This window comes from Lactuca sativa, chromosome 4 (assembly GCF_002870075.4).
Source record: "Lactuca sativa cultivar Salinas chromosome 4, Lsat_Salinas_v11, whole genome shotgun sequence".
Lineage (NCBI taxonomy): Eukaryota > Viridiplantae > Streptophyta > Magnoliopsida > Asterales > Asteraceae > Lactuca > Lactuca sativa.
Window position 1 is genome coordinate 64,976,580 of NC_056626.2, and position 23,686 is coordinate 65,000,265.

At 35.9% G+C, this 23,686-nt stretch overlaps 1 protein-coding gene and 1 pseudogene across 1 annotated transcript; both read left to right on the forward strand.

The window, feature by feature from the left end:
* LOC111890341 (uncharacterized) overlaps positions 1–15,694 on the forward strand; it is a 32,873-nt pseudogene extending 17,179 nt beyond the window's left edge.
* A 2,990-nt stretch (positions 15,695–18,684) lies between these two features.
* Positions 18,685–21,356, forward strand: LOC128133824 (kiwellin-1-like). The gene is made up of 2 exons (XM_052771347.1): positions 18,685–18,704; positions 20,810–21,356. The coding sequence occupies exons 1-2, from the start codon at positions 18,685–18,687 to the stop codon at positions 21,354–21,356; spliced, it is 567 nt and encodes a 188-aa protein (XP_052627307.1).
* Positions 21,357–23,686: the final 2,330 nt, after the last annotated feature.

Consider the following 23,686-nt stretch of genomic DNA (forward strand, 5'->3'; position numbering starts at 1 on the left):
CGGAGGAGAACGTATCGTTAGGATTTCGGGTACAACTAAAAACCAGGAAGATTGTTTTGCGCTTGCCCATATTTGGTATCATGTTGTTAACTTCATTCAAATTTAAACCCTTGTGTTTACATGACAAAAATTTATTTTTTACTGTCAATATTAAATTTAACAGGGACCAAAATGCGGGTTTATCAGTTGGGTTGATGAAGAGAAGGACCAATAATCTATGGTAATAGCTAAAGTAGCTAACTCTAATAAGCTCTTTCAATCAGAAAATAAGAAGTTAAAGATAGCGTTGGTTTGTAGTTGGGTGTTGTTCTTGGCAGTTCTTGTTTACAAGTTGTAAGCTTTTTAATATTGTTTTTATGGTTTTGAAGTTGTTAGGTCAATAAATTGTTGTATTTGTACTTATGTTTAGAATAGTATACTTGTAACGTTAAAACAAATGTTGTAGTCGTTCTTATGTTGTATGTATTGATAAGTTATTAGTAGGTCATTAATTTGTTGTAATTGTCGTAACGTTAAATTTTTTGCCATCCGTTGACGAAACTGTAAAAATAAACTAATAATCAAATCCAACATTAATTTAGATATACAATTATATAATCCAACTACATAGGACCAAGACTAGACCCCCAATAAATTTTTGCCATCCGTTGACGGAACTCTAAAGCTGCGTTCTTTGGGTCAATAAGAACACGTATTGGTTGACTTGAAACGAATTGATCCATAAACATACAAACAAAAACACCACAATCTCCCAAATGACTACTTTGTTGGGGAACATTTTCTTCATAAATGAATTGTATATTCAATGGAATCCTTGGGATGTTCCTCCGGGACCAATACTTAATCTTGTCCAAATAATTTGCCACCCGACGTTCAAATTTGGAATAGATTCCTTCAAATTTAAATTTTTCATAAGCCCCTCTACCAAGACTGTCATAAATATGCACTTCCATTGACGCTAATCGTAGTTCCCCAAATAGCCAATGATTAGGGGATGAATTCATCCCCTAATTGTATGTCGATATTATTGTACAAAATCATGATACTTTTGTCGGTCGCCCTCAAACCGTCTCTCCATCAATAGTCGGTACCAAATGGTTATATGCTGCACAAAATCATGATACTTTTGTTATTGACTAAAAACCAATTAACTTTTAAAATAATAAATTAACAGTTAATTTACTGATGACTCCAACCATCCGTCGTGTGTATGCCCAAACAATGAGCTCCAAAAATCTCTATCTAACACGAAATTAAACAAACGATGCTGGACATCATATGAATGAAATAAATAATTTTGGATGACAACCTCACCGCCTGCTACGTAAGGTTGCAGGCACAACATGGAGAAGTCGTGAGCAACACCAAAAGCTGGAGGAGGAACGCGGCTTGTTGATTTGATATCAACCTTCTTTTTTCTCTTCTTTTTTGCTTCGGTGTCGTGTGCAACTAAAAACAATATTCAAATGTTTAAATCTCTATCATTCAGATAATTCACATAGACATAAAATTATGAGTTTATAAATAAAACGAATACCTCGGTGTAAGGAGGGCACAAATATTGTGATGGTTTTCGACTCCTCGGTTTATCGGGTGTAACTTCTTTGCCATCAACACCATACTCATCAAAATAATCTACAATTCCCGTAATTATTATTTCATCTTCGTCCGGCACCTAATTTAATAAGCAATAATCTCTAATTATAAAAATGTTTCAATATACTAAAAAGAAAATATAAATTAATGTAAGTATAAGAACCTCTTTAGCTTCATTATAATCATTTACGTCAAACACATCATCATCAAATTTGTTCCCCGCATTGTCATTCCTCTCCTCCAACTCCTACGTTAAAAATAAAACTTTATACTTAATAACGAAAGACACATAATTTAATAAACAATAATCTCTAATTAAAAAAATGATTCAATCTACTAAAAACAAAATATAAATTAATGTAAGTATAAGAATCTCTTTAACTTCACTATAATCATTTACATCAAACACATCATCATCAAATTTGTTCCCCGCATAGTCATTCCTCTCCTCCAACACCTACATTAAAAATAAAACTTTTTACTTAATAACAAAAGACACATTAAAAAGTAATTATTAAAATCGTAAAGGTAATATCTATAACAACCTTGTCGTCTTCAATATCACCAAGAATATTTTCAGTTGTATTGTTTTTATTCATCACTTCATCTTGTACAACCTATATTTTTAAATATAAAATACAAACACAAATATTCATATATGTTAATAAAATTTAAAAAATAATGTAGCGTGTAACTAACCCGTTCATCAAATTTTCTTTCGAATACTACAGGCTCCTCAAAATTTATGTTATTCCAATTTTCTTCATTATTCACTTCTTCAACAAAAACCTCTATAGGTTGTCGGTTCATAAACACTTGCTGCTCCAGTGCATGTAGCCAATTCAACACCTCGTCTAGGTTGTGTTTCCCACTGCCCCTACCTCTACCATGAGAGCGACCACTCGACGACATACTAGACGAAGATTCGTCTTGTCTCCTAAAATGGTCCCGTACTCGGGATGGAACTGGTTTCCCTTCACCATATACATACTCTTGAAATGACATATAATAAGAAGATGTCATCTCACCATCACTCGGTAACATGTTTTGTCTTGGTGGTTGCCCCTCCTAAAAGATCAAACATATTAAAAATGCACATAAAAGTATAATAATCAAGTTTATTAATAATAAACGAAAAATTTATAAACCTGTAGCTTTGAAAAAATCTTGTTCACGTCAACCCATTTCAATTTTTTTGTTTCACTCCATCGTTTCATCCGAGGCATGTCTTTATTTTTTCTCAATACTAATCCACATGCACGAACAGCCGGAATCATCTCATATATCCATATCTACAATTTTTTACAATTACAGTAATAAAAGTTAAAATTAAAATAAAAAACATAACAATAAAACAATTTAAATATAAGAAAATTTGTATACCCTTATTGGAGCCGTAAATCCTGAGACGGAGTACTTTAAAGTTTGACGACGCTCAGGAAGTGATAAATAATTATTTATTTTGTTCCATGTATCCTCAAGGTCAACATAAGTAAAATCCCAAAGATAGCTACCCCAAGCGAAACTAACAAAAAAAAACAAAATTGGTTTTTATATAAATTATAACTTTAATAAAATAAAACTTTTAACGTAAACAAAATATACATGTTCGAGAGATCCAAATTCTCAGCAAAAAAAAACCAATCTTGTGGCACCCGATCATTAATTTCTTTTCCCAAAAAACCTTCACACAAAATGTATATCAAACATGCTCTAACTGCATCAACGTCGTCAACTTCTAAGAATGTTCAATTTAAAATTAAACGTTTCAGGTCGCCGATTTTCACCGAACTATTGGTATGGTCTGGAAATAGCCGCTCACGCAATAAACATCTTTTTTTACTAGTTAATAATTTTTTCGACGCTTTTTTCCCAATGTTTTTTGGATACTCCCCAAAATTGAAGCCGGTTATCAAACAAAACTCTTCCGGCCCATAAACCATTTTCGTATTGCCTACTCGAAAATATAATCGTTTTATTCTATCTGGAGATAAAACAGGGTCCGGCCGGATCCGATGAAGGAACATTTGATGGAACAACAATGCGTCCCCTTGTAATTAAACGAGGGACATCCATAAAATAACCAAATACAGTATCTCTGAAAATGGGACGACTGACACCATCTAAAACTTCAAATACTTCTCATATATTACCGCCCGAGCCTTTTAAGTTCACAATTGATTTCATATTGATAAAACTAAAATCATGCTGCAAAAAAAAAAAAAAACACAAAAACAATTTAGAGAACTAAAAAATATTTTGTTTTTAAAATATATGATTATGAACTGCAATAAGTACATAAACAATTAGTAATGCAAATACAAATTCTTAATTAATAATTTATATATTTACTATAAAAAACAATAACATACACATATATAAACAATTTTCCAAGTTATACAACAAATATATTTACAATAAAAAACAATATCATATATAATTATATAAACATTTTATTAAACAAATTTTCAACTTAAACGACAAATATATAAACAATTTTTATCTTTCTAATTATATAAACTAACATTGTATAACCGTATAAACAAACAATTTTTCAAATAAAACGACAACCAAATTAACAATTTTGCAAGTTATACGAAAAATATATACAAATTTTCAACTTATACGACAAATACAAACAATTTCTAACAATATATACGACAAATTTTCAACTTATACAAATGTTATACTTATACGACAAATATATATACAAACGACTATTTTGCACATACTGTAATTTAACTATTTTTCACTTTATATAAACAATTATACGATAAGAATATATACAAGTTTTCAAGTTATACAACAACTAAACAAACAACAAAAATAACAAATTGTAAACATTATTCTAACAATTTATTTAAATTTAAACCACCAGATGCACACTCTACGCAGTCTCTACTTGTACATTCAAACAACCACTAACAAAATAGCATTTAAAGTTCAAGTATACTAAAGAAATATTAAAACTATCAAACACAACAAAATTACTCTTTCAAAACTTTATAATTTCTATTTTTTTACACTAAATAATACAATAAATGATAAAATAATAAAAAGTTAAAACATTAAAAGAGTTAAAATCTAACCATATTTGTGGGATTGTTGACATAATCCTCCATTTTCTTCAAAAACTAGCCAAAATCGCGAGAAAAGCCCACAGATAGAGTTTTTGTGTAGAGAAGGGTGAAAAATGGAGAAAAAAAACCGTTTATATAGTCAAAACTAGGGGAAATCGCAGATGGAATACTCATTTCACAGATGGAATGGTCATTTCGCAGATGGGGCAATTCCATCTGCGAAATTGAGGGTTATTTTTGCAATTTCGATTTTTTTTGGCTATTTTTGTAATGTAATTAGTATAAATGGCTATTTTTGTCATTTTCTCTTGTAAAAATAATTAACCAAGGGAGAGCCCATGATTTCTAATGGTTTCCGAATGTTGAGGCTCAATTAAACAAAATTATCTAGCATTCAACTGTATTGTATCAAATGCTCTCCACAACAAGCCTTCCATCATGAAACCATAAAGATTAAAATACATCTTTTAACAATTATACAAATGATCTCTATAACCTAAATTAATTGTCCTATCGTCTAATTATATAAACTTCCAATCACATTTAAAATAGAAAACTTGTTTGCCTATTTTTAGTGAATTACCCTTAAGTTCATTTTGTTTTATAGAAAATAACATGAAAGTGTTCTTTACCCTCAAACACCAGCCTACAACTTAAATCCAGTAAAAACTACTACTGAAATACTCATCCAAAGAGAGAAAAGCCATGGCCCTATTCAATCAAATATTCTTTATTCTTATGAATTAATCAAAAATAATAACGGATCTTGACGTATTGTAGGGTATTAAAAAATTTCACACATGGATAGTTGGGAATTGATAATGAAATTTGAACATAATCAGTTAACGAAATTTGAATAAATCGAGAATCACACTGCAACATAATGTCCTGAAAAGTATTCCTAAATTTCAGACAAGATAGTTGGGATATTATTTTTGAAATTTGAAAAAAAAATATGGCTTTCGAGTCAGACTTGTTATGATGCAATTTAGGGATCTGTATCATACTAAACAAAATTTAAATAAGTTAGAATTTATTGTGAGAGTGTAGATCGGCGAAAGTATGTATATATAAGTTTATCGCTTTTGAGTGTATCATGCATATATAGTTAACGGCCTCATGTGTGTATTAAATAACCATGCCAAATAAACATGTATTCAAATTTTTGTAGATTATATTAATTGGTTTGATCAAAATTTCTATTTTTGTAATATGTTCATATCTTTTATGTTTTTTATTCTTTTGCATCTAGACTATCTTTTTGATTTTCTATCAAATATAGTTTATTCTTCGGAATTGATTAGAAATAATAACAAAACTTGACATATTGTAGGGTATTCAAAAATTTTACAGGTGGATAGTTGGGAATTGATAATGAAATTTGTACATAATAACTTTAATGAAATTTGAATAAATCGAGAATCACACCGGAACAAAAAGTCTTGAAGGGTATTCCTAAATTTCATAGAGGATAGTTGGGATATTGAAATTGAAATTTGAAAAAAAAAAGCAAAGAAAAAAGTGTCAGAATTAATCAAAAGTAATAACAGAACTTGACATATTGTAGGGTATTAAAGAATTTCACACATGGATAGTTGGGAATTGATAATGAAATTTGAACATAATCAATTACATGATTTTTGAATAAATCGAGAAACTTAAAGTCTTGAAAGGTAACCCTAAATTTCAGAAAGGATAGTTGGGATACTAATATTAAAATTCAAAAACAAAACAAAACAAAACATGTCTTTCGAGTCAGAATTGTTTCTATTGAAATTAGGGGTTTGTATAATTTTAAACAAAATTTAATGAAGTTAGAATTTGTTGTGGGAGTGTAGATCAGCACAAGTATGTATATATAAGTAAACGGTATTAGCAGACCATGCGTACATAGTTAACGGCCTCATGTGTGTGTATATAAAATAACCATGCTTGTTTTTTACAAAAACAGTATTTCATGTTTTCTTTGTTGTTCTCGCAAGAGATTGTCGGGAGAGCATCACTAATGATTGATGCTTTTCTAATTAAAGAAATATGTGTTTCCGCTTTCTTATTGAGCAGAGAGTGAGCGATACTCCTATCTCTTGCAAAGAGGTGTTGAAAGGCCATTTATCTTTACTTTAAAGTTTGTGAAAGTTCTCTTCTAAGGGTTTAAAATCTCGAAACCGGTGTTAACGATTTACCATTGATATACAAGGATTAAAACAGTTAATGTGGCCGTCCTATAGTAATCGATGGTGCTATTTAGTTAGTGAGGGTTTGGTCGGCTAGTAGAAAGGCTTTGCAATGGGAGGGTTTAATTTACATCCTTTAAAATTATTAAATTATGTACAATGATTGTTCGAGCTCATAATCTTGAAAGAATAATTTCATGGCGTGATATTTCATGGATGATGTTGTTACGGAGTCGTAATGGTCGTCAAAAATGGCGTAGAAGGAAAATAGAACATGGGGTGGTCATTTTTACATATGATGCGTTCATCTTAGTTTGCTTTGCGTGAGGGTTTCCATGTCTATGTGAGACTTCTTGATCTTATGTTTGGGTTGAAACATTCTTTTTTTTTGGGGGAGGGGGGGGCTATGGTTTTGAGACTGTTTGTAGACATATAACAACGTATAAAAATTGAATGTGTATGCATTCGTCTATGAGATAGTAGGTGTGCAACTGAAACAACCAAACTAGCATGTGTAAACTCATTTCAAACGTATTAAATGTGTTTGTAAAAATAATTAACCATGGGAGATCCCTTGATTTCTAATGGTTTCGCAATGTTAAGGCCCAATTAAAAAAATTATCTATCATTCAACTGTAATGTATCAAATGCTCTCTACAACAAGCCTTCCATCATCAAACGATAAAGATTTAAATACAACTTTCAACAATGATACATACGATCTCTATAACCTAAATTAATGGTTCTTTCATCTAATTATATAAACTTCCGATCACATTAAAAATAGGAAACTTGTTTGCCTATTTTTAATGAATTACTCTTAAGTTCACTTCGTTTTATAGAAAACTAAATAGTAAACCGCACCATCTCAACGGCACGTGTCAACCTGCATGACCGCCAGCTCACAGTTTTGATGCCCATCTTTAGTATACACACCTAATTCTTCCACTCTTCTCTTCTCATCTAAATAACACGACATATCTTCTTGTGGCAATGGAATTGCGATTCCATTCCGATACAAGACTGCATAAGATTGATTGTAATGCTCAGTTCCGAATTGACGTCTAGTCTAAGGCTATGGGCCGAAGGTTGGTCTTCATAAGGAGTATGGCTCTAGAGAAGGTAAGATCTAGTCCCATTTAGGTGCAGGTGATGTATTAGAAGTGTTTCGGGTGTTCGAGTTGTGTTTTGGAGCCTAGGGTTAATTTGGTAAAGTGTCAGTTCGGGTTTTATGGATAATGGGTTTTGTTCGGAAGGTCTTAAGGAAAATTTGAGTTGTTAGAAGTGTAGAGCTTCTCGTCACCTTTCCGTGGATATAAGGATCGTTGAAAACGGATTTATAACAAAGAAGTTATGGCTTTCGGAAGTTTAGTAGTTTTAGGCTTAGCGGAGTACGTTGGGCGTACTTTGGGTTATGCTAGGCGTAATGACCAGGAGTGGTCGCGAAGGTTCTCTGGAGTACTCTGGGCGTACCAGAATTACGCTGGGTGTAATTCCGTCAGATCAAAACCCTATTTTAGGGTCTTGGACCCTATTTAAACCCCTTATTTCCTAACCAAACCCTAACATATTCAGCCTCCACCCCTCTAAACATTAGAAATCGTCTTATAGCATCCATGGTGGCATTTTGAGCTTATGGAGTCCATTTTTGGGGTGTTTAACCTATTTTCAAGAAGTTGGAGATTGATGCAAGGATGGGAATCAAGGAGGAGCTTATGGATCTGGCTTTTAGGACTCACTCTTAGCTTAATGAAGGTATAAAGCTCTGAACTTGACCATTGAATGCTTAGATCTTCTATGTTGAGTTTTTGGATCTTTTGGTCCCAAAAATGGAGCTTTATGCTTGCAAATCCGTTTTTAGGCTTGGGGTTGCCACCCTTGATGCTATTTGAGTCCCTAAGGCAGAAAGTTGCCATCTTGATGATCTTAATGGATTCATGCTTGAGTTAGGGTCACTTTTATGGAAGTAGAATGCCATTTTTGGAGTTTAGGTTTGTTTGGGGCATGCAAAGTCACCAAATCAGTGACTTTATGGGTTTAGATGTTAAGTATAGCTCAGATCTATGATTTGGAATTATTGGATCAAGTATTAAGCACTTAATGGATGTTGTGCATGAGCTTCTTGTACGCTGGGCGTACTATGTAGTACGTTGCGCATACAGTTCATTTGCTTTGTACGCTAAGCGTATAGAAGAGGTACGTTGGGCGTATGCTCTCAAGAGGACTTGGTCCTTTGTGGACTTCGAACCTTTGGGCCCTAATGGTTTTCGGCCTGGAGTTGTTGATAGTTGGGCCTGAATGCATCTTTGGGCCAATAATGGAATAGTTGGGCCTAGTGGGCCTTGTGGCCCAATATAGAAATGGACTTCGCATTATGGGCCTGGGTTTGGGCCAATTCTTGGACTAGGTTGCTGTGGGCCTTCGTGGGCCATTTGGGTCAGGATTTTCACTAGGGAAAGTATTGGGCCTTAGTATAAAGTCCATTGGAAAGGTCTAGGCCCAATTTGGAAAATTGGGCCATTGATGGTCTTATGGACATTATAATGTTTGGGCTTTGTTTTGGGTTTGGACCCTTAGTTTTGGATCATATTGGACAGGGGTAAAATGGTTATTTTACCCCATGCATGGACCAAGGATTATGGTAAGGGACCCAATTGCTAATTGGGTATGTTGACTAGTAGTGACAGCTCGAGTAACTGGTGGGGGCAGCAACTAAGGATTTCCTCAGGAAGCTTCTGCATTCAAGGTGAGTCTTCTCACCATACCAATGGCTGTAAGGCACCAAGGTCGGCCCATTTTATGTTATGTGGTACACTAGTTGTAGTAGAGATATGTGGTATGGTAGTTAGCTCATTGCTAAGTGGTATGCTAGCGATTATATGATATGTGTTATGCTAGTTGTCTTTGTGATACTTGCATGGAAGACCCGGGGGGAGCCCGTGGCATTGGATGTAAGACCATGTGGGGTAGCCCATGACAATCCTAGGTAAAGACCATGTGGGGTAGCCCATGGCATTAGATGCAATACCATGTGGGGTAGCCCACGGCAGTCCTAGGTAGAGACCATGTGGGGTAGTCCATGACATTAGAAGTAACACCATGTGGGATATCCCATGGCTTTCCTAGGTTTTATGTATGCATGGCTTATGTGATACAGGTAGCTTTTATAGCTAACAGGATATATGTTATGTGGATTTGTGGGTATGGTATGTTGTAGGAAACTCACTAAGCTTCGTGCGTACAGGTTTTGTTTATTGTTTCAGGTATCATCGTTTTGGAAGGGAAGGGCTCGGATTGATCGCAGTGCACACACCTATGATTTCCGCTATGAATGATTTTGGGATGAACTCTGATAAATGTTTTACTTAATGATGATTTGATATGTTTGGAATAAATGATATCTATTTTGGGTTATATTAAAAATGAAATTTTTACCCTTGATTTTCGGGTCGTTACAAGTTGGTATCATAGCCTTGGTTTGAGGTATTCGGACATACTTTCGGGTGAGTCTGGACTCAAACTGAGGATCTGTAAAGTTTTCAAAAGAAAGAGGTTTTCGAGTAAGGATTTTATAAGACAAGAAAGGGCGTGGTGCATGCAATCGGCCGAGCTCAAGTAAGTTTCCCCAAAATACTAACATATGTTGTCTGTTAGGATTTGGTTTATGAATCTGCGAATCGCATGCTAGTTAGGGCTAGGGGAGATGCCTTTATATGTTGTATGAGCTGGTAGACTTGCATGCTAGTGTTGAGTAGTCAGCAATAGGTTGGCCTGATATGTGGTACTTGTAGCCATGAGGATATTGGATGTCATGTTGGAATTAGAATGATAATTGGTATTTGTAACTGTTAAGTGTGTGTTTTAAAAAATTGTTTATGGTTAGGACTCGTTTCCTATTCTGTGTAGAATTTGCATGCACAATGACACCCGACAACGAGAATGGATGGATGTAGACATCATGGGTTGTGGTACGTGGAATGATTGTCTGATGATAACTTCGCAGGTTGGAGACTACCCTATGGAGAGCCTAGGATGAGATTAGTGACAGATGTTACCTAGATGCAGATTGGATGTGAGGATAGACTGACTTGTCTAGTGTATGCTGGTTAGATTTACCGATTACCTGAATGTTGCTTGCTTTGTGCTTTGTAGGACTCTTATTAATGTGAGTTAGCTATCAGGTGAATATGCCAAGTCACATATAGCACAGAATGGATAATCTCAGAGTGATGAACTTGACCCTATTGCGCAGCTCTTGTCTGAGTCCAACCGTTCTAGGGATGGGTCTTTTACTTGAAGGATTATCTGATCTCTGCTACATGTGGCTATATTCATGAGGTAGCTAGTTGACAATATTGGCAATCTTTCAGCAGCTGAGGGTCGGGCGAGGTTGGGAACCTAGGAATGCCTAGGATTTGCTCTAATGAGCTTAGTGGGGCAGTTCGGTGAAGTTGGGAACCTAGGGGGAGCCTAGGAGGTGCTATGGTAGAGATTGTCTTGCTGTTTAGCAGACAATTAGTGTCTCGGTGAAGTAAGCGACTTAGAGGATTCAGGAGGATTGTTGAGGAAAGTATGGATAGGTGTGGAAGGTAGTATTGGACCTGTACTACTGAAAGCACAGGATCCATACTCGAATCAGTGAGAGTCATGGAAAATCTGAGAAGCTTATGGGAAGGGGAATTCTTGGTTATGCCTTGATCGTGGGAACAGTTGCTTTGCAGAATGAGGATGAGCACGCATGAGTGGGATCAGGGTGTGGTCTTAGCTCCGATGGTGAGCTAGCTAGTGGAAGGACTGGTAGGATTTCGAGTTCACCTTGGATCTCTTGTAGCAGGCGGCAAGGGTTGATTATGCAATCTATTTTCCCATTCGGGTTCGGAGACCAAGTCTCAGGGATAGTTGTAGCCACGTTTAGAGCAGAGATTGCTCAAGCTATTGCAGTATAGCCGGGACGATTGAGCTAGTAAGGGGATCAGGGTGCGAGACCCTGAATGATATGGACCTCAGAGTTGAGGAAGGAAGATCGATTAAGAGTACCTCAATGAGAGAGGTTCAGCTCAGGCAAATTGATTGGAGGGCCTGGAGCGGAGACCCAAGAGTTTGGATCAAGTTTCGAGAAGCCAGTAGGGTTGGATCCAACGCGACGCTCGTTGGATTTGCGCGATGAAGTTTCGTTTCAAGGATGTGGACTGTCATTGGGATCGAAATGAGGTGCTACATTATGTTCTCAGGGTGGTCAGGGTACCACAGGAGGAGGAGGAGGTCAGGAACCCTTCTGATGTTGTGGTTACGCTATCTTCGGCCATTTCCGATGGGTATCGGGTAATTGTATCGCTTGGGGAATCGTGATGAGTTGGATCTCTAGTCGGATTTCTGCTATTGTAGGGATAGCAAGGGTTGACATATGCCTTTCAACATGACGATGAATCTTGAGGGATCCGCGAGTGGATGTACCTCGTGGAGCGGTTTCCGCGTATACTGTGATTGTTTCGAGTCGTTGTTAGAATCTGTTTAATGATATGGGTTGCCACAGGTGTAGCAAGTTTGGCCACGTCTTCAAGGATTGTTATATTTTCGTTGTGTTCAGGTGGACAACAAGGAGGTCGACTGTCTGACGGTCAGGGGGGATCAGTGAGTACACCTGCACCAGTCATTTTCGAGGTTGGTCCAAGGGCTTGAGCGAGGGAGTTATATCTAGTTTTCAGTAGCCTTGGTATTTTGTTTGGAAGAGTCATCGGGATTGCCAGGGGAAGCGAGAGTTGTCGCTGAGGTTTTTCTTAGACTATCTGTTCGTTGGACTCCGAGATCTAAACGTGTTGTCACTTTTAAGTGTTTGAAGTCATTGATGTAGTTGGGATACAAGAAGTGTTAGCTGGATTTCAGGTAGTGTGCCGTTTGTGCAGGGTTATTCATGGTGTTCCAGCTTTGGCAAGCACCGGTCATCAACAAGGTGAACATTGGAATGTAATGAGGATTAGGAATCTTTCAATTTTCATGTGCCAAACGGATTTAGTCGAATCTAAGTGGGGGAGAATCATTTAGACAAAAGCGAGTGTGAGACGAGGATGCGTTTCACATTCCCCTTTTTGGGAGGAAAGGCGGCCTTAGGGGCCGACTGAGTATCGGATATCGTGGGATGGGAGTTCGGGAAACTCCCCAGCATTTGGAACGCGTCTTTCTGACGTCATATTGCAGACTTCAGGGGAGGGAACCAGGTTTTTTCCTAGTCAGTATTTGAGTTCAGTTTAGGAGGATAGACTGCGTGGGTGCTCAACATTGAGATGTGTATGGACAGTCAAGGTGAAAGTGTTGTAAGAATACGAGGGAGCCGTAGCATTCACTAATGAACAGATGTTGTGGGAAGTGTTGTAAGATTGCATGGTAGTCGTAGCGTCCATGGGTTCTCTCGAGTGATTTGGACTAGGGAAGGCTAGTTCGCAGGGTTGTGGTGAGGATCAGGACCAGAGGTGATTGACCGATCAGATATTCGGGGGCGAGCTCGGGTGGTTATGGGAATTGTGGATAGAACTGGTAGAGACTGATGGGCTAAGGGTTGGACCTTGTGATACAAGATCTTGAGGTCTAACAGTGCATGTTTCTGTAGGGCTACGGATGGGTCTGTATCATATTAAACAAAATTTAATGAAGTTAGAGTTTGTTGTGGGAGTGTAGATCAGTGCAAGTATGTATCTATAAGTTAATGGTTTTGACTGTATCATGCATATATAGTTAACGGCCTCATGCGTGTGTGTAGAATAACCATGCCAAATAAACATGTGTTCAAATCTTCATAGAATATATTAATTGCTTTGGTCAAAATTTCTTCTTTTGTAATACGTTCATATCTTTTACGTTTTTTATTCTTTTGCACACACACTATCTTTTTGATATTCTATTACACCGCTATCTTTTTTATTCTTTTGCACACACACTATCTTTTTGACATAAAAAGAGTATGTGGCCATTAACATATTATTTTGTATTTTTCTAATTCTTATTATTATTTATTTTATTTTGAGGTTCACCGTCAACCCTACTCCCACTACGGCAACCACAACAATTTGGTGGCAACCATTTTGTTTTTCACCACGACACAATTCTGCTCTATATCAAATGTCGTTATAAAACAAATTAATATATTTTATTTGTGTCGCACTCATCTCCAACATAAGAATATGTTTCAAATATAATTATTTTATTTAGAAAATGTCATTTTGAAAGATTAAAATAATTGGATTTAATAATGTAGTTGGTTATATTTTTGTAATAATATATTTTACTAAACTTATATAACCCAAAAAAATGTAAATAGATATATCGAAAGCTAATAATCCAAAGGATATTTTTCACAATCTATATAAATCTAAAAAAAGGGAACTTACTATGGGATATACTTTTAGTGCAAACAAATGGGGTACGGTAAGGTGAAATAATATTAGGACAAATTTTTACACTATTTTGAGGTAAAAAGTTAGAGTCGAACTGTGATATTTAAAGACACTCAACTCTATAAATTTGCTAGCACACACGTAGATGATAGAGATAGAAATATAATTACAAGATAACTAAGAAGTTGGAATCAAATTTTCAAATATTGAAAACTGAATAGTAAACCGCACCATCTCAACGGCACGTGCCAAACCGCATCAAAGCCTTCGTATGTTAATTGTGGAATACTAGCCAAAGGACTCTTAATATCAATTGTTCTATATTTGTACCAAATGTATATGTACAGCTTGATATATTTGTAGCAAATGTATATGCAAGAACGAAAGGGTTAAAACGAAATATGATAAGGTCATGACTAACTACGTGGAATGATGAATAATGTTATGATTAAACAATATGGAGTATCAATTATATTAACAAGATTTTACCTGCATGTGTAATATACAAGAGAAATATGCGGGTAGATTGGTAAAAGTTTGAAACTGTTATTTTTACATAATCAATGGAAAATATTTTCCCCAAATAAAAGAAAAGTTGCTGTAATTTTAGATATACTTAAATAAATCAACAATGAGACAAAATTACACACAACATGCACCAAATGGACAATATTGTAGTACGTCCGCGCACTCAAAATTACTTGGTTTGCTTAAAAGGGAAAGTGAATATGCCCAGGATGTTTTATTGCCGTAGAAGAATATCTGTCACTTGAAAAAAAAAACACAACAGAGTTGACTATTATCTTGGCTCTTTGTTAAGCAAAAGGCTATATTAGCACAACCCATTTGCCTTCCTACTCATCCAACAGCATTGTAAACAGTAACTAGCAACATCTAAAAGGCAAGGAAGAATTTAGGTTTTTTTCTGTTCTTGGTTCTCCTGGGAACAACTTCATTGGAGATCAATGCTCAAACATGCAAACCAAGTGGTGGTATCCGGGGAAGAAAACCGCATCCAGGAGAATGCAACCGTGAGAACAACTCGGATTGTTGTGTCCAAGGTAAGTTTTACACCACGTATACATGCTCGCCTCCAGTGACAGGCGATACTTAAGCAACACTGACAATAAACAGTTTCCAAAAGGGAGGTGATGGTGGTGGTCCGTCGGAGTGTGACAACCAATACCACTCTGATGACACACCAGTTGTGGCGCTGTCAACTGGATGGTACAAGGGAGGGGATAGGTGCCACAAGTGTATTACCATCAATGGAAATCGGATGAGTGTAAAGGCAATGGTTGTGGATGAGTGTGACTCTACAATGGGGTGCGATGATGATCATGACTATCAACCACCTTGCCCTAATAATAGTGTTGATGCTTCCAAAGCAGTGTGGAAGGCCTTAGGGGTATCCGAGGATAACTGGGGAGATTTGGATATTACCTGGACAGAGTGATGTTAATCTAGCTCTCCTTTTAAAACATCAAATACTATTTCTGTTTCTGTTATTTGTGGATATTGTAATCTGTAAAATTATTGCTGTAACTATATATACTAATGACTAGAGGTTCACACCAAACTTATCAACACCACTATCCATTCAAACCCATATAGAGATATATTACGTTATACACATATTAACATACCTTTAGATGTATATGGATTCAAAAAACAACTGATATGACACACAAAACCCATTCAGTGGTATAATCTTTCATGATAAAATCAATTCCACTACTAAATTTTAGACTAGTTTTTCCTACTCATATGAAGCAGCCCTACAAATAGACTTTACCACAAACACAATAAAAAAAATTATGTATTTTCACATTCTAATTCACTTTATGCAATCAGACAACACCCCGCACCATAATCACAGGCAAACCGAACCTTTAACAGACTGTACCTGTTAATTATCAAAACAAAACCACAATAGCAGTAAAATTATCACCCATATGAAGTCGCAACACCGACAGCTTCTTGATTTGATACCACATCCCAAATCCCAGCACATCCGATAATCATAAACTCATCATCTTCGCTCAACACCATTTGTCTCACTTCTTGTTTCTTTAGAAGAGATGATTTTCTAACGGATTGGTAGCTTCATATGCCAGCCTCCTAGGGCCCGCATGACCGCCAGCTCACAGTTGAGATGCCCATCTTCAGTATACACGCCTAATTCTTCCACACTCTTCTTCTCATCTAAATAACACGACATATTTTCTTGTGACAATGGAATTGAGATTCCATTCCGACACAAGACCGCATAAGATTGATGGAGACAAAACGAAAGCTAGTCGACCATGCTTAAGAAGACTCTCAGTCATGGTTTTCCAGTAAGGGTCTTCCTCCCCTAAGAATATCACGATTGATTCATGCTTGTTGTACAAAAACAGTATTTCATGTTCTCTTTGTTGTTCTCGCAAGAGATTCTCAGGAGAGCATCAGTAATGATTGATGCTTTTCTAATTAAAGCAATCAGACAACACCCCGCACCACAATCACGGGCGACACGTACCCATCAAAGACTCGGCGTGATTATTATCAAAACAAAACCAGAATAGCAGTAAAATTATCACCCATAGGTATTCGCAACACCGACAACCTTTTGATTTGATACCAGATGCCAAATCCCAGCACATCCGATAATCATAAACTCATAATCTTTGCTGAACACCATTTGTCTCAGTTCATTTTTTCTAGGAAGGGATGATTTTCTAACCGATTGGTAACTTCATATGTCAGCCTCCTAGGGCCCGCATGACCGCTAGCTCACAGTTGAGATGCCCATCTTCAGTATACACACCTAATTCTTCCACTCTGTTCTTCTCATCTAAATAACATGGCATATCTTCTTCTGACAATGGAATTGCGACTCCATTTCGACACAAGACAGCACTAGATTGATGGAGACAAAACGAAATCCAGTCGACCATGCTTAAGAAGACTCACAATCATGGTTTTCCGATAAGCGTATGATTCTCCTCGTAGAATATCATGACTAATTCATGCTTGTTTTACAAAAACAGTATTTCATGTTTTCTTTGTTGTTCTCCGAAGAGATTCTCAAGAGAACATCACTAATGATCTATACTTTTCTAATTAAAGGAATATGTGTTTCCACTTTCTTATTGAGCAGAGAGTGAGCGATACTCCTATCTCTTGGAAAGAGGTGATAAAAGGCCCTTTCTATTTACTCTAAAACTTGTGAAAGTTGTCTTCTAAGGGTTTAAAATCTCGAAAACCGGCATTAACGATTTACAATGGATGTACGAAAATTAAAACAATTAATGTGGTTGTCCCATAGTAATTGATGATGCTACTTTAGTTAGTGAGGGTTTGGTAAGCTAGCAGAAAGGCTTTGCAATGGGAAGGGTTTACATCCTTTAAAAATGATTAAATTATGTATAATCATTGTGGGAGCTCATAATATTGAAAGAATAATTTCAATGCGTGATTTTTTAAGTATGATCTTGTTACGGAGCCGCAATGACTGTCGAAAATGGCACATAAGGAAAATGGAACTTGCAGTGGTCATTTTGACATATGAAGGGATGATTTTCTAACCGACCGATAACTCCATATGCCAGCCTCCTAGGGCTGGTATGATTGCCTGCGCTCATAGGTTGCGCTCACAGTTGAGACACCAATCTTCAGTATACACACCTAATTGTTCCACTCTCTTCCTTTCATCTAAATAACATGGCATATCTTCTTCTGACAATGGAATTGCGATTCCATTCTGACACAAGACAACACTAGATTGATGGAGACAAAACGAAAGCTAGTCGACCATGCTTAAGAAGTCTCTCAGTCATGATTTTCCGGTAAGCGTGTGATTCTCCTCGTAGAATATCACGATTGATTCATGCTTGTTTTACAAAAATAGTATTTCATGATTTCTTTGTTGTTCTCGCAGGAGATTCTCAGGAGAGCATCACTAATGATCGATGCTTTTCTAATTAAAGCAATATGTGTTTAAACTTCCTTATTGAGCAAAGAATGAGTGATACTCCTATCTCTTGGAAAGAGGTGCTAAAGGGCCCTTTCTCTTTACTCTAAAGCTTGTGAAAGTTATATTCTAAGGGTTTAAAATCTCAAAACTGACATTAACGATCTACAGTTGATGTGCAAGGATGAAAACAGTTAATATGATTGTCCTATAGTAATTGATAATGTTGCTTTAGTTAGTGAGGGTTTGGTCGGCTAGTAGAAAGGCTTTGCAATGGGAAGGTTTTACATCCTTTAAAAATGCTTAAATTATGCAGAATGATTATAATCTTGAAAGAATAATTTCATGGCATGATTTTTCAAGTATGATGCTGTTACGGAGCCGCAATGGCCGTCAAAAAGGGCATAGAAGGAAAATGGAACTTTGAGTGGTCATTTTGACATATGACGCGTTCATCTTAGTTCGCTTTTCATGAGGGTTCCCATGTCTTTATGAGACATCTTGATCTCTTGTTTGGGTTGAATCATTCTCCATGGGGGGAGTATGGTTTTGACACGGTGTATACAGCCTACAATGTATAAAAGAGTGAATATCTATGCATTCGTCTATGAGATACATGCAAATCACGCAAGATTGACTCTAGATATCATGTCTAGTAGGCTAAACAAGATAGTAGGTATGCAACTGAAACAACCAAACAAGTGGCCTACAACTTAAATCCAGTAAAAACTACTATTAAAATACTCATCCAAAGAGAGAAGAGCCACGACCATATTCAATCAAATATAGTTTATTCTTATGAATTAATCAAAAATAATAACGGAACTTGACGTATTGTAGGGTATTGAAAAAATTCACACATGGATAGTTGGGAATTGATAATGAAATTTAAACATAATCAATTTTACGAAATTTGAATAAATCGAGAACCACACCGGAACATAAAGTCCTGAAGTATTCCTAAATTTTAGACAAGATAGTTGGGATATTAATTTTGAAATTTGAAAAAAAAAACATTGCTTTCAAGTCAGAATTTTATGATTCAATTTAGGGGTCTGTATCATTTTAAACAAAATTTAAATAAGTTAGAATGTATTGTGGGAGTGTAGATCAGCGAAAGTATGTATATATAAGTTAACGCTTTCGAGTGTATCATGCGTATATAGTTAACGTTCTCATGTGTGTATTAAATAACCATGCCAAGTAAACATGTATTCAAATTTTAGTAGATTATATTAATTGGTTTGGTAAAAATTTCTATTTTTGTAATCTGTTCATATCTATTATGTTTTTTATTCTTTTGCACCTAGACTATCTTTTTGATATTCTATTATACCACTATACGTTCCTACCCGACACTAAAATAGTATATTGTCCTTAACAGATTATTTTGCATTTTTCTAATTCTTATTATCTTTTATTTTATTATGAGATTCACTACCAACCCTACTCCCACTATGGCACCCACAACAATTCGTTGGCAACAATTTTGTTCTTCACCCCGACACAATTCTTCCATATATCCAATGTCATTATAAAACAAATTAATATAATTTATTTCTGTCTCACTCATCACCAACTTATCTTTATGTTTCGAATATAATTATTTTATTTAGCAATTGTCATTTTAGAAGATTAACATAATTTGAATTAATAATGTGGTTGGTTATATTTTTGTTATAAAATATTTTATTAAGCTTATATAACCAAAAATTGTAAATAGATATATTGAAAGCTAATAACTCATAGGATATTTTTGACAATCCATATAAATCTAAAAAAGGGAACTTACTATGGGATACATTTTTAGTGCAAAAAATGGTGTACCGTAAGATGAAATAGTATTAGGATAATTAATTACACTATTTTTATGTAATAAGTTAGTGTCGGCCCGTGATATTTAAAGACACTCAAATCTATAAATTTGCTAGAACAAACGTAGATGATAGAGATAGAAATATAATTACAAGATAACTAACAAGTTGGAATCAAATTTTCAAATATTGAAAACTGAATAGTAAACCGCACCATCTCAACGGCACGTGTCAACCCGCATCAAAGCCTGTGTGCGTGGAACGTTAACTGCGGAATACTAGCCAAAGGACTCTTAATGTCAGTATTTCTATATTTGTACCAAATGTATATGTACAGCTTCATATATAGTACATTTACTTTGATGCAAGAACCAAAGGCCAGGTTAAAACGTAATATGATAAGGTCATGGTTAATTATGTGGAATGATGAGTAATGTTACGTACTAATTAAGCAATGGAAAATATTTTCCCCAAATAAAATAATAGTCGCTGTAATTTTAGATATACTTTATAAATCAACAATGAGACAAAATTACACACAACATGCAGCTAGCATAATGGACAATATTGTAGTATGTCCGTGCACTAAAAATTACTTGGTTTTCTTAAATGGGAAAGTGAATATCCAAAGGATGTTTTATTGGCGTAGAACAACATTCAGTTGAAAAAAAAAATACAACAGAGTTGACTATTATCTTGGCTCTTTGTTAAGCAAAAGGCTATATTAGCACAACCCATTTGCCTTGCTACTCATCCAACAGCATTGTAAACAGTAACTACCAACATCTACATGGCAATGAAGAATTTCGGTTTTTTTTCTGTTCTTGGTTCTCCTGGCAACAACTTCATTGGAGATCAATGCTCAGACTTGCAAACCAAGTGGTGGTATCCGGGGAAGAAAACCGCCTCTAGGAGAATGCAACCGTGAGAACAACTCGGATTGTTGTGTCCAAGGTAAGTTTTACACCACGTATACATGCTCGCCTCCAGTGACAGGCGATACTAAAGCAACACTGACAATAAACAGTTTCCAAAAGGGAGGTGATGGTGGTGGTCCTTCGGAGTGTGACAACCAATACCACTCTGATGACACACCAGTTGTGGCGCTGTCAACTGGATGGTACAAGGGAGGGGATAGGTGCCACAAGTATATTACCATCAATGGAAATGGGAGGAGTGTAAAGGCAATGGTTGTGGATGAATGTGACTCTACTATGGGGTGCGATGGTGATCATGACTATCAACCACCTTGCCCTAATAATATTTTTGATGCTTCCAAAGCAGTGTGGAAGGCCTTAGGGGTATCCGAGGATAACTGGGGAGATTTGGATATTACCTGGACAGAGTGATGTTAATCTAGCTCTCCTTTGAAAACATCAAATACTATTTCTGTTTCTGTTATTTGTGGATATTGTAATCTGTAAAATTATTGATGTAACTATATATACTAATGACTAGAGGTTCACACCAAACTTATCAGCACCACTATCCATTCAAACCCATATAGAGATATATTACGTTATACACATATTAACATACCTTTAGATGTATATGGATTCAAACAACAACTGATATGACACACAAAGACACACAAAACCCATTCAGTGGTATAATCTTTCATGATAGAATCAATTCCACTACTAAATTTTAGATTACTTTTTCCTACTCATATGAAGCAGCCCTACAAATAGACTTTACCACAAACAGAATAAAAAAAATTATGTATTTTCACATTCTAATTCCCTTTATGCAATCAGACAACACCCCGCACCATAATCACAGGCAAACCGAACCTTTAACAGACTCTACCTGTTACTTATCAAAACAAAACCACAATAGCAGTAAAATTATCACCCATATGAAGTCGCAACACCGACAGCTTCTTGATTTGATACCACATCCCAAATCCCATCACATCCGATTATCATAAACTCATCATCTTCGCTCAACACCATTTGTCTCACTTCTTGTTTTTTAAGAAGGGATGATTTTCTAACCGATTGGTAACTTCATATGCCAGCCTCCTAGGGCCTGCATGACCGCCAGCTCACAGTTGAGATGCCCATCTTCAGTATACACACCTGATTCTTCCACTCTCTTCTTCTCATCTAAATAACAAGACGTATTTTCTTGTGAAAATGGAATTGAGATTCCATTCCGACACAAGACCGCATAAGATTGATGGAGACAAAACGAAAGCTAGTCGACCATGCTTAAGAAGACTCTCAGTCATGGTTTTCCGGTAAGGGTCTTTCTCCTCTTAGAATATCACGATTGATTCATGCTTGTTTTACAAAAACAGTATTTCATGTTCTCTTTGTTGTTCTCGCAAGAGATTCTCATGAGAGCATCAGTAATGATTGATGCTTTTCTAATTAAAGCAATTTGTAATTCCACTTTCTTATTGAGCAGAGAGTGAGCGATATTCCTATCTCTTGGAAAGAGGTGCTAAACGCGATTTCTCTTTAATCAAAAGCTTGTGAAAGTTGTTTTCTAAGGGTTTTAAATCTCGAAAACCGGCGTTAATGATTTAAAATTTATGTAAGAAAACAGTAAATGCGGTTGTCCCATAGTAATTGATGACACTACTTTTGTTAGTGAGGGTTTGGTTAGCTAGTAGAAAGGCTTTGTAATGGGAATGTTTTACATCCTTTAAAAATGATAAGCTTTTGTACGATGATTGTGGGAGCTCGTAATCTTGAAAGAATAATTTCATGGCATGATTTTTCAAGTATGATGTTGTTACGGAACCGTAATGGCCAGCAAAAATGGCATAGAAGAAAAATGGAACTTTGAGTGGTCATTTTGACATACGATGTGTTCATCTTAGTTTGCTTTGCGTGAGGGTTCCGATGTCTATGTGAAACTTCTCAGTCTCATGTTTGGGTTGAATTTTGTCGCGCGCACGATGTGTTCATCCTAGTTTGGAGTGGTCATTTTGACATACGATGTGTTCATCTTAGTTTGCCTTGCGTGAGGGTTCCGATGTCTATGTGAAACTTCTCGGTCTCATGTTTGTGTTGAATTTTGTCGTGCGCACGGGGTGGGGGTTGGGGGTGGTAAGGTTTTGAGACTATCTAGACAAATTACAACGTACTAAAAGCTGAATATGTATGCATTAGTCCACGAGATAGATTCAAATCAAGCAAGATTTACTTTATATATCACGTCTAGTAAGATAAACAAGATAGTAGGTCTGCAACTGAAACAACCAAACTAGCATGTGTAAAAACATTTCAAAGATATTAATCTGTAAAGGTATTGATGTAACTATATATACTAATGACTAGAGGTTCACACCAAACTTATCAGCACCAATCCATTCAAACCATTATATACATATGCTATGTTATACAGATATTAACGTACCAATAGATGTATATGTATTCAAACAACAACGGATATGACACACACAGAGACAAAAAAACCATTCAGTTTTATATTCTTTCATGGTAGAATTAATTCCACTACAAAATTATAGACTACTTTTTCCAACTCATATGAAGCAGCCTTACAAATAGACTTTACCACGAACACAATAATATATATATATATATATATATATATATATATATATATATATGTGTGTGTGTGTGTGTGTGTGTATTTTCACATTCTAATTCCCTTTATGCAATCAGACAACACCTTGCACCATAATCACGGGCGACACGAACCCATA

What these genes read in the sequence shown, in the direction of transcription:
- LOC128133824 (XM_052771347.1), top strand. Translation starts at nt 18,685, where the DNA reads ATGAGACATCTTGATCTCTT. An exon ending in ATGAGACATCTTGATCTCTT is followed by an intron (nt 18,705 to 20,809) that starts GTTTGGGTTGAA and finishes ATGGCAATGAAG; the next exon opens with AATTTCGGTTTTTTTTCTGT.